General features: G+C 36.6%; 1 protein-coding gene across 3 annotated transcripts in view; it reads right to left on the reverse strand.

Annotated features, from left to right (window-relative positions):
* DYM (dymeclin) overlaps positions 1-14,047 on the reverse strand; it is a 243,199-nt gene that overhangs the window by 57,667 nt on the left and 171,485 nt on the right. For all 3 annotated transcript variants that reach the window (XM_070421132.1, XM_070421134.1, XM_070421133.1), the window contains one exon: positions 13,604-13,706. In XM_070421132.1, the coding sequence (XP_070277233.1) occupies positions 13,604-13,706 (103 nt within the window). The remainder of the gene's footprint in view (positions 1-13,603; positions 13,707-14,047) is intronic.

The following is a 14,047-nucleotide window of genomic DNA, read 5'->3' on the forward strand; positions in this document are numbered from 1 at the left end:
TTTACTATACTGTGAAAGTATCCATTTTTTAAACCACCACATGAAGAAGACAACTAAAAAGAAATATATCTCTAAAGCTAAAATGCTAAAAGAAATGAAACCAAGATTTAACCGGGAACCTGAGAGTAAGATCATGACTCAAATCTGAGCGGTACTTTAAGACAATGGCTTAACCAAATCCTCTTGTATCTGAACACCTTCTCTGCAAAAATGCAGGAGAGCGTATAGTAATTTCTCACACTTTGTTACTAGAGTAAAATCTGAGACTATATGAGCTGGAGTGCTTTTCAGAGCACCTTCTGAATTCAGTTAGGCCTCTCTGAACCGTCCCCCACGGCCATTCCCTTTGACTGACACATTTACTTTGTACCTCTCAGAATATGACGACCTTAGGTGGTTGTTTTATTCCTTTTCTTTCTCTTTTGTTTTCTTTCCTTTCTTTACAGGAGTCTGGCATTCCCAATAGGCACAGCAGTGATCCTGCTGGTGTTCTCTCTTGCTCCTGTGTTATTACATTTAATTTGTGTGCTTTTATAACTTTGTACTGACGCCCACAGGCTTTGGAACAATGGGTACCCATTCAATAAATCCAAGAAATAAATGACTTGCTGATTGTAAGTACTTTGAAATCAGTGGACAGAAGGATCTACATAAGTAATATAACAGTGAGGACAGTAGGATGAAAAATTGAAAAGAAAAAAAAACAATCTAAAGCTTTTACAAAAGGCCAGAGTGTGTGCGCGCGCGCACACACACACACACACACACGCTGCCATCCTTTGTTACACAGCATCCATGCTCCTCTTTTGTACTCAGTTCTCAAAACCTCTTCCTCTATATTTTCTGAGAGGAAAATGGCAAACATGCTAAAATACATTACACATGCTTTCAAGGAGTATTTCCTTTGAACCATGGATGGGATGGTGAGTTCAAAGCTTATTATATAATGTAAGAGACACTTACATATATCCTGCAATCTAATGGAAATAATTCCAGGGCTATGATGAGGCCATTTGGAGCTTTCTATAATCTGAGTTTACGAATACACTTTGACTTTACTTCTATTCACTTGGTTTACTAAGTCTGACTTAATTTAAAATGTGAGAGACATACAGATTTCAAGAAAATTAATCAGAATATTTAGCTACTCGAGGTTTATTATTACAAATTATTAATTAAGGTACTGGTATAAAACTTGCATTTTAAACAAGCTTAACTCATTAGTCCACACGAGAACTTCAGAAAGCTGGGGATGCTACAAAGCAGGAACAGGGACACAGACATATTCAAAAGTAAGAAAGGCTAAATAGAAGATTGAGAATAATTAATTTTATACTTTCTTTCCTAAACTTCAATTTAAAAAATCAAATCCCTGAAAGTATCTTTACAGGATTAATCAATTACCTGTCTGTTTATACTATTCAAAAAAATTCCGATTTTTACATGCACAGATACCACCTCTGTTTGGCCAAAACTAGTGGATATGTTTTAATCCTCATCTCATCCTCAATTTTCAATCCATAGTTGTTTTAGCATTTTTTCCTCTTTAAGGCATGCCCATCTGACACCAGGCACTTGGGGAATCCCCAACTCCCCTGTTACAGCATGTCCTCTTCTACCCAACTTCTCAGAGCTCTGGGCTGATTCTTCCCTTCCTCTCATGCCACTTTCTCTCTCATCATGCTCTCATCAATTGCCATGACTTTGAATATCTTATTCAGGTTGATGACACCTACCAACATTTCCATTTCCAGTACTTCTCTGAGTTCCAAGCTACTATCATCTCTCACCAGGTTGGATTAAATGGCTTCTCAGTCTCACCTCTTACCTCTTTAAATCTTTAAATCACTTCTCCATAATACTTTTTCAAAGGTACATCTGTTGTTCAAAACCCTTCAATAACTATATGCCAAGCTATATGAATAAGATCACAGATCCTTACAATGAATAGCCCACCAGGCCTGGTGTAGCCAGACACTGACCTATACCTCCAATCTCATTTAATGCTACTCTTTCCAATACATTTGGCCTGGTTTCAGTTCAAGGAATAAGCAGAGCTCTGTCCTGCCTCAGGGCATTTGCTGTTTAAAACACTCAGTCCCTGCTCTTCCTCTGGCTGACTCTTACTCACCCGCCAGGTCTTAGTTAAATGCCACTTTCTCAAAAAGCAAATACCTCATCTTCCTACACCCCAAAATCTAAATTAGAATTCTCAAAATTCTCCTGCATTATGTCACAGTTATTTTCTCTAGACGTATTTATAAATTTGTATTTATTTGCTTGCTAAAGGATTTTTTCCCCTCTACTGACTATCTGAGGCGAGGCAGACTCCATGTCTGTTCATTCATCACTGTATACTCAATGCTCGCAGCAAACATGACATGAATAAAATCGTGTATTTTGAATGGATGATAGCCTCCTTGAATTTCTGCTGTTTCCCTTTTGTATTTACTGCATTTAATCTTATTTAAAATCTAATAAGTAATTAATAAGAGGACTGTTGTGCTTATTTTCAGATATGGAAATTGAAACTAAAAAAGATTAAGTAGTCACTTTCATTATATTTCCAGGATCAGTTCTAGAGTATTTCTGTTAGAGGCAGACCTCATTTCTTAAATTAAATCTCTTGTACTTTGTCTATTTGCATCTGATACCTAACAAGTCCTTTTAGGCACAGGATTTTCATGTTACTGGGCATCACTATTCCAATTACCTTTAATTTGCCACCTCACCAACAACAGAGCACTCCATCATTCCTCTCAATAGAAAGGTGATAAGGCTCCATTTATAAACAAAGAAGAGATATATGATGAACCTTCAAAAGTTGAGAGAAAGATGCAATTAATAGTATGTTCTAAAGCCCATAATTAACTCAGAAATAGATTATTCTTATGTTCAGATAAATTCTGCCCAGGAAGAATATATGAAAAATTTTGTCTTACCTTCCATTATTGTTATGATAGATATATTTGAATGAATATAATCATACTATGATCATATCCATTATTTAGTGAAAACTTACTATGATCAAGGCATTAACTAAGAAAGTTATATTTATAATCACTAATATTAAATTCAACTCTACAGATTAGATATCTTCATTTGATAGGTAACTGAAGCTCAGAGAGCAACAATAACTTCTCTAAGGTCACTAAGTATTTACCAACCAAGTTAACACTGAGTCTAACCTGCAGTGTAAACAGATTCCATTATGCTACTGAGCACTGGAAAGAGACTTTTAATTGGTCTTTCTGAGTTTTTAGGGATGGGAGAATAAAGGACATATTTTCCTATCATTCAGGTGGTAGAAGATGTAGTAACAATGGCCACTAACATTTACATAGCACTTGTTATGTGCAAATATTGCACTAAGTGCTTTCTGTGCATTCTCTCACTTAATTCTCAAAACAACCCCATGGGCAAGGCATTATTGCTTTTATTTAAGAAATGAGAAAACCAAAAATCAGAGGGATCACATGAAAATTAGGTCTAGTTTTTCAGATCCCACTGTTCATACTCTTTAACAACACCAACAAAAATTGTAGTAAAAGACACATGACATTTTCTTTTAAAAAATATGTATTTTATTGATTTTTTTGCAGAGGAAGGGAGAGAGATAGTTAGAAACATCAATGAGAGAGAAATATTGATCAGCTGCCTCCTGCACACCTCCTACTGGGGATGTGCCCGCAACCAAGGTACATGCCCTTGACAGGAATCAAACCTGAGACCTTTCGGTCTGCAGGCCGACGCTCTATCCACTAAGCCAAACCGGTTAGGGCGACACATGACATTTTCCACCAGTCCAGCGGTGCTAAGTATATTCACACTGTTGTGCAATTTCATTATCCTGCTTTATTTTCCCATGGGAACTTTTAATACTTCATCCATTTACCTGTGCCTGCAATCATTATACATCTCTCTTTATTAGAATGCAAGCTTCATGAGAGCAGAAATTTTTATCTTCCATGAAGTCTTTACACAGAGAAAAAAGTGCCTGATAAAACAGTAGTTGTTCAGCCCAGCCAGTGTGGCTCAGTGGTTGAGTGTTGACCTATGAACCAGGAGGTCATGGCTCGATTCTTGGTCACGGCACATGCCCAGGTTCCAGATTCAATCTCCAGTAGGGGGTATGCAGGAGGCAGCCAATCAATGACTTTCTCTTATCATTGATATTTCTATCTCTCCCTCCTCTCCCTTCCTCTCTGAAATCAATAAAAATATATTAAAAAACAAAACAGTAGTTGCTCACTACTTGTTGGATGAAGAATAAGGCATTTCAAGTACCATATGGCGTGTGTTTAGGTACACATTACTCTTTTTTAACTGGTATTACTGGAGAATATTGGTAATCATATGGAGCATTCACAATAGATATGGAAACTTAGGACTTGGAGTTGGTAATGAGCTAAAGTACTACTAATAATGAAACAAAAGTTACTCTTGTTCCAATCCGAAGTCACGGACCAGTATGAAAGATAATGCCTGGTTATTAAAGGCTCAGGACTTTTTAGGCTTCAAACATGACCCTTAAAAAGGATAAGTTATTAATTCAATCACTCAACTGATCAACGAGCACTGTCCATCAAAGGAAAAAAAGGTGTTTCAGAGCAACCCAATACCCTCCTCGTGACCTCAGTCAAAATACAAACTGGAGACCATAGAAAATACCAAGTGAGAGATTATAGGTGACCCAAATGCACGAAAACAGTTAACCATGCCTGCCCTTCGATTATCAAACAGACATGCTAATTTCATTTCTGTGGTGCCAAGTATATTTTAGTAAAGAAATTTAGTTCTTACATGTCAAGTCTCCAAAAATAACTGCTCTGTTGTAATAACAAATCAAGAAAACCAATATACTCCAATCATGGAATAGCCTCGAACAACTGTCAAAGCAAAAACTTACTTGTTCTCAAAGTAGGGTATACCACTTCTCATGACATCTCACACATCAGATCTCAAATAACTTATGAATAAATTTAGAAACAAGTTAGGTTTAACTTTATCTATTGTTCATTGAATCTTCTAATAATACCAGAAATTTAGGTAAACTCATGCTCTCATGATCATATTTTTTTGCATGCATAAGATGATCTCCAAATATTCTGACATGGATTCTTAAGAATTTTTCAGAGATCCCTGAAATTTCTAGAAAAACAGATAGAGCTGAATTCTCCAATACAATTTGTTTTCAGAAATTAAATCAACTAAGGAAAGAGTTGTATTTCCATTCATACACTGAGTAAGATTACTGTTTTTTGGGGGTCTTATCTGGAGAAACTAAAAGTGCCATTTTAAAAACATTTGCAGCTTTGACTATAATCAACTGTAATAATAAGATACCAGCTCAAAAAATTCTTTTCATTTAAACCTCTTTTGTAATACAGCTTTTTAATAACCCTCATAATAGCCGAATTAAAGGACCCCAACAGAAATCATTCATCCCACATAAAACAAACATTGCCTTTTCTTCTTAGCTTTGTTTTACAAGCTACATTATTTCCAGATGACGCTTGAGGGGACTATGGTTTCAAGAATTAGATGTTTAAATAGACAGCTGCTTTCTATTTGCCATGTAAATCAAGGAAATATCAAAGAAAATTCCAAATAGTAGACTTCTTTCCTTTCTATTAGGAATTACAAACTCAGGCAGAATGGGAGAGAGAGGGAGAAACAATCAAAATTTGAGCAAACAGAAAATTAAAACAATGATTTCTTAAATAACAAAGAATTTGAAAAAAATCGCTGCTTTAAAAAAAAATTAGCTCTACACAGTAGCAGGTTAGAATTTTTTTACTACAATGAGAAGGGGGGCAGGGGAAGAAACCGTGATCACTGGTTTTTACAAATTTATCACACACTGCTACTGAATTTAATATGCATGGGTTATTTTTTTTCTGTATTCTTTAAACTTCACTTAGAACGTTAATTAATCATTGCCAGATTTCAATGCAAACACATCTTATTTCCTTTTATAAGCCAGAGGAAGCAACATAAAAGTTATTTAAGTATTTTTAATGATAATTAAAAAAAACTCTTTAGAAGAATATTCTGCCATACTCTGTAAGAGGGGACAAGACAAAGTTCCTCTTCGGGAATAAAGAAAGGCCAATATTCTTTCCCTCAATTGAGGTGTGCTTTTTAAGAATGAAGGAGTAATAATAATTACTATTATTATTTTAACAAGAGGGGAGTAAGCCCTCCCACTAAACACTGCCCTCACAAGCATTCTTAGAAACTCTCTGGAATTCCTCGTTCAGAAGTGCATCCAAAGCCAAGTTATAATACAACCAAGAAAACCAGTCTTATGTTTAAGTCAGGCCTGGTTTTTAATTACGAAAAAAAGGGGCAGGGTGGGTGTGGAGCTTGCTCACTTGCCACAGGCTTTATTTATTTGAATTTTGAAATCAATTGTATTAAAGAACAAACTTCCTGGGACCTAATCAATGTGGGGCTTGGGATCTATTTAAGTTCAAAGCAGTTGTGTTCCTTAGGGGTGTTCACCAACCTTATTCACCATATTAGGCTGTTAGTTTGTTTTCTACACTAGTTTCTGCATTATGAAAGAACTAGAAAGACCTTGATTTAAATGTCATGATCCTCCATGGAGAATTGGATGATTCTAGGGCTGGAGCAGAGGAAATACAAGATGAGTTGGAACATCTTGAGGATCTAATAAAAATAAATAAAAAAAGAGAGAAGGAAGAAAGTGAGGGAGGAAGAGAAGAAAAAAAAGATAGGTGCATCTTCAAAGGGCAAAGAGCACAACTTGAAAGAGCTTCCAATGGCCCAAGTTGGAATTATGTACCAATGAAATAACAGTCCTGGTTTATAAAACAGGGAATAAAATTAGTATCCAGGAGTCCATACTGATATAAATAATAACTGTCTAAGTAAACACGTTGGGGAGAGGTGCAAGTCTCCTTGCAGAAGACTTCAATTAATAAAAGTAGGAGAAATCAGACAAATAGAAAATCATTAATAAATCAGTAAAATATGCTGCAGGCAAGACTGATCAAAGGATGCTAAAATATGTGGGGAAATGTTTAAAGAGAAACAGGATCTTATTGGCATAATCTCAAAGGTATCTCCCCAAAATATATAGTAACTCAAAAGGGAAAGCTGGCAAGTTCACAGTGAAGAAACTTGGCAGATGTCACCCTAGTGAAGTGTTCAAGGTAAACACAGGTGAACATAACCAGTAATAACAACATCATGTATACGATTCACTGAGAAGGGCATATCACCTTTGTAGTATCCTTCCCAACAATGCATACTGCCAGATGAACCCAAGTTGAGGGACATGGTACAAAATAACTGACCAGTACTCTTCTAAAGTCTCAAGGTCATGAGGGACAAGGAAAGACTAAGGAGACTTGACAACAAAATGCAATGTGGGATCCTGAATTGGATCCTAGAAAAGAATAAGGGCAGTGGTGTCAAAGCTGGCAATATTCAAATGAGATTTGTATTTTAGTTAACAGTATTGTACCAAGGGTAATTTCTTAGTTTTGATAAATGTTCTGTGGTTATATAAGACATTTCTAAAAGAGAAAGGGTATATAAAAATTACTTAAAACTGTTCTGTAAATCTAAAATTATCTAAAAATAATGGAAGAGGAAGAAAGAAGGGAGGCTAAAGTTAATTGTGTGTATACTTAAAAAAAGATTTCAAGATCTATACCTATGAAGAAGAATATTAATGTAAAAACTACAAAGTTCACTCATTTGTGGAATATAGTGAACAACATAAACTGATGAACAAAAACAGATCCAGAGACAGAGAAGCATTGATCAGACCGTCAAACCTCAGAGGGAAGGTAGGGGAGGGTGGGGGTAAGGGGGAGAGATCAACCAAAGACTTGTATGTATGCATATAAGCCTAACCAATGGACACAGACACCAGAGGGGTGAGGGCATGAGTGTGGGGGATGGGTGGAGGGGCAATGGGGAGGATAAGGACACATATGTAATACCTTAATCAATAAAGAAAAAAAACTTTAAAAAAAACTATAAAGTTCTACTTTCTTTACCCTTCAGTCTGACTTTCCACAGGTCACCACTATTTAATGGTTTCCTGTACATTATTCTAGAAAAATTAAATGCATATTTTTAAACAGACATGTACATTAACCTACATACCATAATGTGTGGGTTTTTAAAAACTGATTTAAGTGTTATATCTTTTCATATAAAGCCATATAGACTAATTCACGTTTTAAAAAATGGCTGCAGAATATTGTAATGAATGAATATGTACTTTATTCAGTCTCCTACTGATGGGTATTTTACTTGTTCCCATTTTTTTTTTTCTTTTTGCTCTCAAATGAGGCTGAAAAATACACATACCTTTGTACAACTGCGTATCTAATTGACTAGCAGTTTCTAAAGTTGAGTCAATCTACAAGAAACATGTTTTTCTTCCTTGAAAATATTAAGTTTTTCAAAGTATAAGATTTATTTTCCTACATTTACCCTCATGCCATAATGCCAGCCAAGCTGATGTCTATCTGCTATTACATTCAACAAATAGTACTTGTTTTTTCTCGTGCTCCAAGTACTACCTTTTTTTTTAGACTATTTAAGAAAAAAAATTTTTTTTATTTCAGAGAGGAAGGGAGAGGAAGAGTTAGAAACATCAATGATGAGAGAGAATCACTGATCAGCTGCCTCCTGCACGCCCCCCACTGGGGATCGAACCCACAACCCGGGCATGTGCCTTTGACTGGAATCGAACCCAGGACCTTTCAGTCCACAGGCCAACACTCTATCCACTGAGCCAAACCAGTTAGGGCCAAGTACTACCTTTTTCTTAAATGGCTTCCTCGAGATAAAATTCACACACCATAGACTTCACTGAATTAAGATGTACAATTCAATGGTTTTTAGTACAGTCACAGAGTTGTATAACTACCCCTACAATCTAATTTTAAAACATTTTCATCATCCCCAAAAGAAAACCTGTACCCATTAGCACTCACTCCCCACTCCAAACCATCTACTATTTATCTCTGTAAGATTTGCCTATTGGCCTCTAGTTACTGGCTTCTTTCACTTAGCATGGTTTCAAGGTTTATCCATTTGAAGCACGCATCATACTTCATTACTGTTAGTATATGTGCTGCTGAGTGAGCATATTTCCTTCCTTTTTATTGTTGAATAATATTCCATTGTATGGATGTACCACCTTTTATTTATCCACAGACCAGTGTAGACATGTGGGGTGTTGCCATTTGGGGGCTATTATGAATAACGGTGCTATGAACATTCACATTTTTGCATGGACATATGTTTTCAATTCCTTAGGGGTATTTATGACCATATGCTGAGTCATATGGTTATTCTTTGTTTAGTCTTTTGAGAAACTGCAAATTGTTTTCCAAAGCAGCTGCATAATTTTACATTCTCACCAGCAGTTATATGAGGATTCTAATGTCTCCATACCCTCACGTGTGATTATCTGCCTTTTTGATTACTTACTGTCATCCTCGTGGGTGTGAACTTCATTATGGTTTTGATTTGCATTTCCCTAATGGCTAATGATGTTGAGCACCTTCTGATGTACTTACTGTCACTTGTATGTCGTCTTTGAGAAATGTCTATTCAGACCCTTTGTCCATATTTTTTAATGTAGTAAAGCTTTATTGCCGCTTTGCATCACAGTTCAGCATACCCAGTTTGCCTTCCATGAGATGATTTTAAGACCTCAAGATCTCCCTCCCACTGGATTTCCCGCATTAGATAGCAGATGATGAGGGGAAGGGAAGTGTGGAAGATGGTGCAGTGGTTACAGCACTTCCACCTACATTCCCCCACTGAGAGCTAGTCAAACATTCCCCTTCGCCCCCTCTTCTCCCCACCTGCCCCCTGTCAAGATGCAAGGGTGTTGGAAAATGTTGCTTAGCTTTGTAATAAGGAAAGGAAATGGGTTTTTCTGATTCTGGCTCTTGCTCGTTCTGGCTTGTGCCTTTGCATTTCATTGCTTGGAATAAAATGGGAGCGTGTGTCCTAAGGAAAGATTAAAAAATCCTTTGATGATCAAAGGGCAATAAATACAATTTGGTCCCGTATGGTTCCACCTAGAATACAAGTTAGATTCTTCTAATCTCATATAGTTGCTAAGGTGATGGTTAGAAATTAGGAAAACAAAGCTTATGACATTGTGACAACATTCATAATTAAAAACCATGCTTATAGTTTAATAAGCAAGTATAACTCATTTATTATTTTCCTTTTATTTTCTATATTGAGGTTCTATTGTATATGACCAGAGTTTTGAAAAAAAATGTTGAAAGAGTCTTCTTTAACAATCCTCGGTCCGTTTAGTCACTGAATTAAATTTTATGAAACCCTGATATAAAGACACTGAAGCTTAGCCAAGTCAACTGAACTTCACTTGCTTCCTAAACACCTCTACTGCCCCATCGAGCCTGCAGAGCCAGCCATCACTCTCTGCCGTGGGCATTCTCTCGCCCCACAGAGGACCTGAGTGCAATTAGTATTTCCCTTAAGCAGCCAGGGCATTTCCTCCTTATCTACAACTTGGTGGAAGGCTTGAGGTTTCCCCTGACACATTCACGCAAACATGGTTGTACTAGAGTAATAATACTAATGTTTTTGTAACTGTTATTTGCTTTCTATGTTGTTACTCAATTGGCTTGTGAATTATACAGTATAATGAGAATAAACATTTTCTTAATAAACTCAGAAACCTCTAGGTAGACTGAAAGTACTCTATGTACTACAGTGAGAAGAAAAACACATGCTTATTTTAAGCACTTATTCAAAATCTGTGCTAATATAGTTTATCCAATCCTGGTGTAGAAAGTATACATCAGGGAACCCACGGCTGCCTTAAGACCCTTTCATTTTTCCATTTTATCACCAGGACACAGAATTTTATGCGGTTGTTGGTTGGCAAAGACACTTAAGTAAAATTTCTGGGGAAGAAGAGTGAGGAACATGTTTTATTTCCCAGTTAATGACCAATTTAAGAGAGAATGACAATGAAAACATAGTTTCAAAGGTGTAAAACACTTATTCATAGTGTCTGAGCAATGGGAATGGTGAATAAAAACACACACTGAGTTATCACAAAAGAAAACATATGGCAGCGCTTACTTTTAAGGTTGCTGTTTTCTTCAATCACCTTCAGATCAGTGGCAGGAGGAGTGACTCAGCTATCATCACCAGTACTAAATCAGTGGTACCCACCCTCTTTAATTAACTCGGAGGAAAGGCAGCAAATTCAAGTTCATATTAAAATTAGGATTGTTAATGACAGATTCCAAATGGAATTTTCCCAGTATTTCCAGGAAGCAGATGCTTTAAGAAATTCATGTTTACTTAGTGAAAATTTCATGCAAGAAGAAAATAGACAGTGACTTTAAAAACTGTGATGTTCAATAGGAGAATTCATATGTCTGCTAGAGTTAAACATCCCCTCGTTGCACCATCACCTCCATAATTGGCAAATACTATGAAATATAACCCATTTTCTCAAAGAAATATCATTTTATGGAATCTTATTCGAGGAGAATGCTGCTAGGGCAATCTCAAGAGTGTATACATTTTTTTGTGTGGAATAACAACAGAGAAATACTACGTAAATCAAATGATAATTGTACAAAACATTTATAAATGAACCAAATTCAAACTCCTAATAAACACAATCCCCACTGCCACTCTGACTTTTATGGGTTTCCAAGCAGCCATTAAGAAGAAACAGTTTTCTTATAACAAGTCATGGCAAGGATAGAAGTAAGTGAGCTATTATACTAATTTTTTAAAACTTGAGAATATTCAACTACTAGGAAAATCTTAAAAGATAAATGTTTTGTGTGTGAGAGAGAAGTACTTTGGAATTATAATCTTAATACCTTAATGGGATGACAGATCCTATCACATACACACACACACACACACACACAAAATAAATAAATAAACGAGAAGAAAAATAGCCCCAGTCAGGCTGTGGCTGCACACAGCTATCTCTGTTTATCAGCGACTGCTATCCGGACTGGGTGCTGTTCCCACAGTCTCATATCAGCACAACCATTTAGAAATGAAACAAACCACAGGAAACAAGCAAAACAACTCTCCGGCTGTCTGGTATGCATCGCCACTTCAAAATCAGAATCTAAAAATTCTCTCATAAAGTTTCTAAATATCAACCCATTAGGTTGTTGTCTGGGGATTCAGAGAGGTCCTATTAGATAGAGCTTGATGAACTACTTCTGTGGTTTATGACAAGATAATTTTTAGCATCCTCTACTATGCCATGTTCCAAAATACAAGAAATGTCACAGATAGTGGCACTGCCCTATCTGTGAACTCATAATGCATTCTCCTTCCTATTACTATATAACGATTCCATCCTCGTCCTTAAGGACGAGGTCAGATGGTATCATGTTCTTCATCTTTAAAGTGGAAGAACCAAGGCAGATGTTCCTGCTGCTCTCTGCTGACATGGCTGACAGGACTAGAGCAGCATCTGACCTGGGCAGAGCCAATTAGAGTCTCTTTCCCAGGACTTTGAAGACTCTGGTCAGTGGACACACACAAAGACATGTTATGGCTCAGGAGGTATAAGAGTCCGGGGTTCTTGTCCCAGCATCAAGAAGGGTTCAGGAATCTGGAGAAGGGGTTGTGCGTAGATGACATAGGAATCCAGAGACTATAAAGAGTCCAGAGACGAGATATAATTTTGAAAGGCATTGGGGGTCAGAGGAGCTTAGCTAAAGGAGCTAAGATCTAAGGTCTTAAAGTCTAAGGCCTTAGGTTCTCTCCGTCCCCAGGACCCCATGCTTTTTATTAACACAACTTGTCCTGAGGCGAAGCAGAGATATACACTTCAAAGGGTCAGGGTTTGGTACAGAGTCCATTGTCAGAATGGGGGAATTAGCCTACAGCTGTTCAGGTGTTTGGCCAGTAGGAGGCAATAACACGGAGATTAAGATGCCCTTTAACTGTCTGGCAGCCAAGAATCAATTTAATGTATCCTATTCAGGTTTGGGGAAATGCCTAGTGACTACATGTGTGACTCAACCCTGTTGAGTCCTCACGTCTCATCAACCTTTTGATGAAACTCTTGAAATTATGACATGCAGGAATTGGTCTACGGCAGAAGAGGAAGAGTTGGGGTTGCTATTTCAGTCAGCAAATGGAGAAACCTAGCCTGGAGTAAGCAGAAGAATAAAAGTGAAGCAAAAAGCAGCAGAGAACAGAAACAAAATGATCGCAGAAAGACAGTATATTCTGAATCCAACAGCTTTTCAGGTTCTCGTTCTCTATGAAATCCATGTTTAGTGAGAAACCTTTGCATACTTCTATAAAACCCTCCTTTTATTTTCTGTAATTCATTTGAGAGGGTTTCTTGATTAAGGTAGTAAGAGTTCTAATTATGAAAAATCATTGGTTTAGGTTGACTTTCCTCAACCATTTGTTAGTAATCATTAATATTTTTTCCCTTGACTTAAGATGTCGCTCCTTTATGTGTGTATTCGAGATTTCACAGGCAGACCTTGAGAAGAGAGAGGTCTTGTTATTTATACATTTAGCAATGAAAGGAAACTTTTTACTGACAAAGGTAACTACTTACATAATCTGGTAGAGGAACATCATTGGAACTTAGCGAACCTCTCAAGGACTGTGTAGCTTGTTCCAGAACTTTGTTGTGTTTTTTAGACAGCAAGGAAAACAAACTGAAAAATATGAAATAGAGACTCCAATTATATTAAAACAACCAAGTGTCTCCTTTGCTAGGTCTTACATGGAATTATATAGTTCCATAGAATGTCAATCATTCTAAAACACACTTGTAAGGATTCTTTTTTTCATGCTTGTGTTAACAGCAGGATTAACAATACTATTGATAGAACAAAAATTAAGTGAGAAGAATGTTTAAAGTATAAGGGTTCTAAAGTATAAAAAAATTGACAAGTTAAAATTATATTTCAAACATGGAAGAAATTTTCAGAAGATTACTATAGTGGGAAAAACAGTAGACAAACATTTAGAAAACCTGGGTTATGAAATGACTCTA

The sequence above is a fragment of the Myotis yumanensis genome, unplaced genomic scaffold, assembly GCF_028538775.1.
Source record: "Myotis yumanensis isolate MYYU_CA2020_CCGP unplaced genomic scaffold, mMyoYum1.0.hap1 SCAF_7, whole genome shotgun sequence".
NCBI classification, from domain to species: domain Eukaryota; kingdom Metazoa; phylum Chordata; class Mammalia; order Chiroptera; family Vespertilionidae; genus Myotis; species Myotis yumanensis.